The following is a 7611-nucleotide window of genomic DNA, read 5'->3' on the forward strand; positions in this document are numbered from 1 at the left end:
CTTGGTACAGTTGTAACCCAGCATCGTAACTCAAATTACTGGCCCTATTTTTAAAAGCTTAGAATTTGTAAAAATAGTTCGAATTAACTATCATATGAGTGATGCTATATATAATTATCAAGTGAGATATATTATTATAAAATTAATTAATTTTTATGTGAATCTTTTATTTACTTATTTTTTAAATAGATTACACGATGCTTCCCCTATCCATAACTATAAATATTATTTTTTAAAAAATTAAATTCGACGGATTCAAATTAAAAAATAATATCTGTTCTGAAAAGGCAAACAGAGTGTTTGCTAGGCCCAACAACCCCATTCCAGGCCCAAACACCAGCCCAGTCCTTCCCAAAATAAATTCCGAATTGTAGAACTGATCCAGAACAAGTGCTAGAAAATTGGAAGAATTTTCTCCCATCGGCTGCCCCTCCCAGTCTCTGTATCACAGACCGACCACTTTTCTCTCTCTCTCTCTCTCTCTCTCTCTCTCTCTCCCCAAACAATGGCTTTTCCACCACACCAGTTTCAACAACAATACCAACCCCAACCACTTCAGCAACAGCACTCAAAATCCTTCAGGTAATACTGTTCAAAATAGTATATATTTATTTTGTATAATTACTTTCAATTTTCTTATATCGTTATTTACTCCCATTTCATCTTTTTTTTTCTTTTAAATCTCAGAAATTTGTGCACGATTGAAGGTCAGATATCGCAGCCAGCCGGCTATTACAACCCCACTAATCTACAAGATCAGTCTCAGCATCCTCCTTATGTTCCTTCATGTAAAAGCTCTCGTCTTTAGTTATATTTTGGGGAAAATTTTTCAAAATTTAAACTTTGATTGTTCTTACTCCTTTTGATTGGACAGAAATTGTGGGAATTAAATTAAAATGAAAAAGGATTTAACTGAATAAATTTCTGTGCGTTTTTGGTTTCCTGAGAAAACGGACTACCACTTAGCTAGGGTTTCTTTTGATGAATAAATTGGCCTGAACGTTTATTTTCTTCGAAAACTAATCTGGAGGGTATTCGGATTTAACTTAATGAATTTCTGTGCGTTTTGAACCTTCGGTTTCCTGAGAAAAAGGTAATGCTACCACTTAGCTAGGGTGTCTTTTGATGAATAAATTGAGCGGAGTTTTTAGTTTCTTCGAAAAGTAATGGACAGAGTATGCAGGACTTGAAATTTGTTTTCCCTTCCATTCCCTCACTTTTTGCTCAAACAATCAGACTTCAATCTTCAATATTTATTTGTGTCAATTATATCTCAAATTAACCCTGTAATAATTTTTTATTTTTCTAGTCCATGTTGCAGGGTTTGCTCCTGGTCCCGTAGCTGCAAACGATGGCAGCGATGGTGGGGTTGATTTGCCATGGAATTTTGGACTAGAACCCAAGAAGAAAAGATTGAAGGAACAAGATTTTTTGGAAAACAATTCTCAGATATCCTCTGTGGATTTCTTTCATCCGCGATCTGTCTCGACAGGTTTAGGTTTGTCCCTTGACAATACCCGCATGGCTTCCACGGGAGACTCAGGTTTGCTGTTGCCTATTAGCGATGACATTGATCGTGAGCTGCGGCGACAGGATGCAGAGATTGATAGACTCCTCAAAGTTCAGGTCTTGGTTTGTTTAAAGACTTCGTCTTGGTGCTTTATTGTTGTTGCTGTTGTTGTTGATACTGCTGTTGTTGTGGTCATTATTATTGTTATAGTTAAAATGAGGCAGTAGTTTGCATTCATGTATTAGTTTAGGTAAGTTAAGTAATGCTCATAGCGTAACCAAGGAAGAAAAAAAGTGTTCATGGGATATCTGGTGTTTGCAGAACCAACAAATTAACGATGCCCATCGTTTCTTTCCTAGACTCCTGGGCCAAGCAGTTGTTTCTCTGACTGATTTCAAGGAGATCATGAAATCGATTTATACTTTGTTAATTATCTAAAAAATATTCATAAGATATCTGGTGGTTGCAGAACACCCTATGAATTAATCAAGTCCATCGTTTCTTTCTTAGATTCAGGAGCCAGGCGGTTGTTTCCTTTGACCGGTTTCAAGGAGATTATGAAATCAGTTTTTACTTTGTTAATTATATAGTCTACCTTTATAGGATTTTTAAGTTATCAAGATGTCTGCCTTTATTTGCTTTTAGGTCATAATTCTGTTCAGATGAACTATGTCTTCCAGCAATTTGAATATCAGAAACTTAAACTTGCTATCGTTGAGAAATATGGTTCCTTTATGTTTGTCTCATGTAGGATCCTGAAGTTAATGATTAGGAATTGGAATGATGCTTGTTTTCAAGGTTAAAAGGGTTGGTGCATGAGGTGATACCTTGTGATGGAAGACTCCCAATTAGGCATTCCTATTTTGTTTATTTTGTACTTTGTTTTTTTTTTGTTTTTTTGATAAGTAAAAATATTTTATATATCAAAATGAGTAACCAAGTACACTGAATGTATACAAGAAAACACCTAGCTCATAATAAAGCTCCCCTAATGACCCAAAAAATTCCGAGAAAAACAACCCAAAATACACTAATCCCAAAATACCCAAAAATTACATTGAACCTCAACCCCTTGTTTCCCGTATAACTAATACCCAAGCCAAACCCCAACCCCTTGTGGTTCCCGTCTTCACATTGCCCTCCCTTTAGACTTCCCTCTAACTGAGCTACTTCCCTTAGTGTTGTAGTTAATTGCCCAAGAAAGACGCTGTAACTCACTATTTTTCTTGAAACTTTTGGTTTCAAGCGCGTGGCTTGCCTCGATCGCGGTGATTAATTCATTGAATTGGTCTTCGCATCCTCCTTGTGAAATCCCCATGAAAGGCAGAATCTCGTTAATTTTATGCAAAATCCTATCCGCTATCAGAGGAAAAGGGACAAGGGGAGCAACATTATCCGCAGACACATTAACCAATTGCATTCCCAATTATGGACTTTCTTCCACGCAAGGAACCAATGACAAGTGTCGTACCTCCTCATCAATTCCATTGTTTCTTTCCATCCCCATTAGAGCTTCTGGGGTGACAAAAAGTCCCGTCACCTCAGGCGACCCTAAATGTGCAACTTTAGCGGATCCTACATCTCCTTTACCATTTTCAGTCAAGGGTGTAACACCGCCTAACGGCTTATCCTATGTTACCTGAGCCGAATGATATTCCATTACTGCATTCTCTCACCAACATCCGACATAGACCCCACTTCAAATAGCCTAGATTTCCTTTTGACTTACCATGCCCTCCTGGATTTGGTTATAGGGACAAGACCGAATCCGATCTTCCGTTTTCCTTTATCTAAATTTAAAGGAATCGGGTCTATCTTAGTCTTAACAACCTTGTTGCCTCCAGCTAAAAGCGTGTCTATTTTCGTTGACAAGAAAGCTATCGCTGTCTATTTTGTACTTTGTTGGAGTTGCTTTTTCCAATTAAGAGGTTAATTGGGTGTTACTTCTGTCTATATGCTGTTATAGAAGTCCTTAAATTTAGTGTCTTGAAAATATGCTAGGGTGTTGTATGGTTTTTCCTTGCCCCTCTTCATTGTTTGGCAGGCAGTGATGAGATCTATTGTACGTGTAGCTTTCCAGCAATACATCAAAAATGGAAACTGGATAAGCAAGGCTTAATGGATGTAAATCTTCTGTTGTTTTGTTTTCATCTGGAATTTCTGTGGGCTTCTATCTTTCTTTGGCCTTTCCAATTCTCTTGGACTTCCATTGAGCCTCTTTGCTTTAGGGGGGGCGTGGGTGTGACACCGCCCTTCCCGTAGAATAGGTTTGTCATGTATGGTCATAGTATAATGCTCGGTTAAGAGATTCAATCACATAAAATACCTCATCTTTGGATCATAAAACTAACTTAGCATGGCAATCTTTCATAACATAAAAGCTGAAACATAAAAGAAATGACATAAACTAGTTCTATATGATACTAACACTATTTAAGGCTTTGTTTGGTTACGCATGAGATAAGATGAAATAAGATGAAAGTTGAAAATTGAATAAAATATTATTAGAATATAATTTTATAATATTATTTTTGTTTTGGGTTGGAAAAAGTTGAATTGTTTATTATATTTTGTGGGAGTTTGGGGAAGTTGTAATGATTATATCTCATCTCATCTACCAAACCAAACCAAACCAGGTCTAAATGTCTAAATCATTAACTAAGTCTCTGGATGTTTATTCTACTTCTATCAATCCTTCTCTATATCCATGAAATCATCATCTGGGACATTAAAACAGAGAAACAAATGAGTCGAAAACTCAGTAATAGCACATCAAACCCCTAGGGGTTGGCTCAAGTAGTAAATGCCTTGGGCTTGGGGGTATTCTCCCCCCAGGTCTAAGGTTCAAATCCCTTTGGGTGCAAACAATCTCTAGGGGCCATCAAATTGGAGGATTTTTCCTTTGAATTACCTGAGGTGCACTTGTGAAAAACTCATTGCCGAAGGCCTGTGCACCTTCAGGATTAGTCGAGACGCTGTTCCTGGATACCCGACGCCAATAAAAAAGAAGTAATAGCTCATCCTACTGTAAACTTAACTTAGTTTAACATTGGGCTTAATTTTGAAAACTTTCATACAACATCACACATACACATAACCTATAGATCATTCATTAGTAGCATAAGCGGAATCAAACAGAATAATGGCAATACATGTAACATGGATGTATGCTTAACTGACTCCATGCAATTCCTATCATTTAGTTATCTTGTCTTTCACTTATTTTATGGCTATCATAACATGTGTGCATTGGTCCAATTTTCGTTGATTGTATATGAGATATTGTAACATGAGGTGAACCACGCTTGAGTCCATGGCACTGTACAACTTCTCATGACATGCTGAAACACGCTTGGGTCCATGTTATCACATAACCTATAGTAAATCACGCTTGAGTCCGTGGCACCACATATTATAACTTGTGGTGAAACACGCATCTCAAAACATAATAGCTTACATGTGGTGGACCACGCTTGAGTCCATGGCTTGCACATCCACCCATAACATAAGGTCAGTCTTAAAGTTTACTTGTCATTCATGTGTTTTCTTACTAACTTTCATAATGCATGGCATAACATACTCTTGTGCATGGCATAACATTAAACATGACATATTAATATGAGTCTTGCATGACATAGCATAGTATAAACATGGCATAACATGATCCAAACATTACACAGCATACGTGTAATTTTTATAACATCTCATTCATTCTGACAACATGGATATCAGCATAGCATACATAGTCTCATGCACAAGGATTTCATCATAATTCATAGAGGTTCGTGAAAAGGGGCTAACCTTGAATCGGCTCGTAGTGTAGCGTAGGTAAGCATCACATTTTTCATGCAAAAAAGGAATATTTACAGCACACATAAAGTTATGATCATGCTACTTACCTCTTAGCGCTGCTTTCTAAATCTCACTTCATAGTTCGTTACCGAGAGAGAAGGGAGATGCGACGGTGGATCTGGGTGGCTGGGAGTCTCGGTGGCGCAGCTGGAGGTTCCCTCAGAATGGCGTGTGGTGATGGGCAGTGCCTGGTTGGCGAGTTCAATGGCTGCCAAGAGGTGTTCTGACTTCCTCGTTGGAGTTGTTTGTGCTTTCTGGCAAGGAGAGAGTCAGTTTGCTGTGAGGGAAATATGGGGTGTAGGGCAGTAGAAGAAACCCAATCAATTAAAATCACTATTGCAAACAGACTTTAATAATAATAATAATACTAATAATAATATTAATAATAATTACTTATAAAAAAAATACTAATAATAATTATAAAAATAATAATTCTAAGCCCTAAATTAGGACCCATATGTTACAGCGAGGCCCTGTGCCTCTGTCCCCACCCCCCACCCCATCTCTTCCCCTCTCATGGTCAGTTGCAGGCCGCAGGGCATCCACCCGCATGGTGTAGCCATGCGGGGACGAGACTTGGACCTGTCCAGGATATCCCTCGTCCGTTGTGTATGACCATGCGGGGATGAGACTTGGACCTGTCCATGATATCCCTCGTCCGTCCCGCATACACACACTGGCCACAGCCACCTTCCTCAACTTGTCTCTCCTTTCTCTTCTTCTCTCTCTTCCCTTTTTCTTCTTCTGCTCCTCCTCGTCCTCTAAGCCAGTAGAGATGAGAGAACTTCTGTCCGTAACTTCGTTGTCGTGGGTAACAGCTGGTGACTACAACTGTCGGTGACACCGTGAGTCCGTGATGCCGTGATGCCGTGATGGGTTTTTGAGTTTAATGACCCACGGCTGCAGGCCTGCAACCATGGCGCGGCCTTGACCCCTGGTTCTGTTGTTCGATTTCGTTCAATTTGGTTTTGTGTTCAATTTGCTAGATTTTTCTGATATGTAAGTTTTGTTTGGTTTGATTTGTTAGTTTATTTTTCGGTTTTTGTTTAGATTTGTAATATCTGTAATTATTCTTTGCTAAGATTATTGACAAAGTGTGAAATAAACAAGATGGTAAAAATTAAAACAAACTTTAAAAAGTGCTTTGCTTTTCTTCACGCCCGCCACTCCTTACACTCTGGGATGCACAGTTTGGAAGTTCCTTTCTGAGTGGGAGGGTATACTGCCTTGTATTTTTTGTTCTGCTATTGGCCAATAAGCACTTTGTAATCAACTGTTTGCACCATATAAAGTATTTCTTAATTTTTTTTTTTTAATAGGGTGAGCGATTGCGGCAAAATATTTTAGAAAAGGTCCAGGCCAGCCAACTTCAAACTCTTTCAATTGTGGAAGAAAAAGCCCTTCAGAAATTCCGTGAGAAGGAGGTCGAGGTTGAGAGCATTAATAGGAAGAATGCAGAGCTTGAAGAGCGAATGGAACAGTTGACTGCTGAAGCAGGTGCATGGCAACAGCGCGCCAGATACTATGAAAACATGATTGCAGCGCTCAAATTCAATCTTCAGCAAGTTTATGCTCAAAATAGAGATAGTAAGGAGGGATGTGGCGATAGTGAAGTAGATGATACAGCTTCTTGCTGCAATGGCCGTTCCATTGATTTTCACCTGCTTTGCAAGGATGACAATGACATGAAAGAGATGATGACTTGCAAGGCTTGTAGAGTCTATGAAGTGTGCATGCTTTTATTGCCATGTAAGCATCTCTGCCTCTGTAAAGATTGTGAAAGTAGGCTTAGTTTTTGTCCTCTGTGTCAGTCCCCCATAAGTAATGCATTGCTCTTGTCGTTTTGCTGACTTCCCACTTGTTCTGTGCTCGTGTTTTCTTCTACGGCTCCTTTGTATTTTCAACATTGTTCAAGTTATCTGACATATTAGGCTTTCTGCACATTGTTTTTCGGGAATTGTATAGTAAATAAAAAATCTTGTGCCTATATTTATATTCTGATGTAGACCTATATGTTTGAAATTACTAGAGTCAAGAGTATATATATTAGCATAGATCTTTGTTTGGTGCATAGTTTTGTATTTAGGTTAAATATTCTGGGATAAATAAAGAAATCTTAAAACTACGGTTGACATTGATGGTGGATATCCATATGCCTGGGCAAGGAGGATATGATATATAACTTCTTGCAGAAATTTAAGTGTCCATTGAGATTTTGCCATTATTTGTCGGGCCATATGCGTTTGGAT

The 7611-nt window shown here is 38.5% G+C and overlaps 1 protein-coding gene across 2 annotated transcripts; it reads left to right on the forward strand.

The window, feature by feature from the left end:
• The first annotated feature begins 382 nt into the window (after positions 1–382).
• LOC122299441 (probable BOI-related E3 ubiquitin-protein ligase 2) lies at positions 383–7355 on the forward strand. 2 transcript variants are annotated; one of them, XM_043109731.1, is made up of 4 exons: positions 383–582; positions 688–788; positions 1322–1626; positions 6682–7355. In XM_043109731.1, exons 1-4 carry the CDS (start codon positions 506–508, stop codon positions 7210–7212), a joined length of 1014 nt encoding a protein of 337 aa, XP_042965665.1. In that variant the 5' UTR covers positions 383–505; the 3' UTR covers positions 7213–7355. The 2 variants fall into 2 exon arrangements, with proteins under 2 accessions (XP_042965665.1, XP_042965664.1); XM_043109730.1 differs by having other exon boundaries at positions 384–582; positions 1310–1626.
• Positions 7356–7611: the final 256 nt, after the last annotated feature.

The sequence above is a fragment of the Carya illinoinensis genome, chromosome 16 (genome assembly GCF_018687715.1).
Source record: "Carya illinoinensis cultivar Pawnee chromosome 16, C.illinoinensisPawnee_v1, whole genome shotgun sequence".
Taxonomy (NCBI): Eukaryota; Viridiplantae; Streptophyta; class Magnoliopsida; order Fagales; family Juglandaceae; genus Carya; species Carya illinoinensis.

Bases quoted from the DNA above. Each gene is read 5' to 3' on its own strand.
- LOC122299441 (XM_043109730.1), top strand. From the start codon at position 506: ATGGCTTTTCCACCACACCAGTTTCAACAACAATACCAACCCCAACCA. The intron at 583-687 runs GTAATACTGTTC...TTTAAATCTCAG, and splicing joins CAGCACTCAAAATCCTTCAG to AAATTTGTGCACGATTGAAG. The intron at 1,627-6,681 runs GTCTTGGTTTGT...TTTTTTTAATAG, and splicing joins ATAGACTCCTCAAAGTTCAG to GGTGAGCGATTGCGGCAAAA.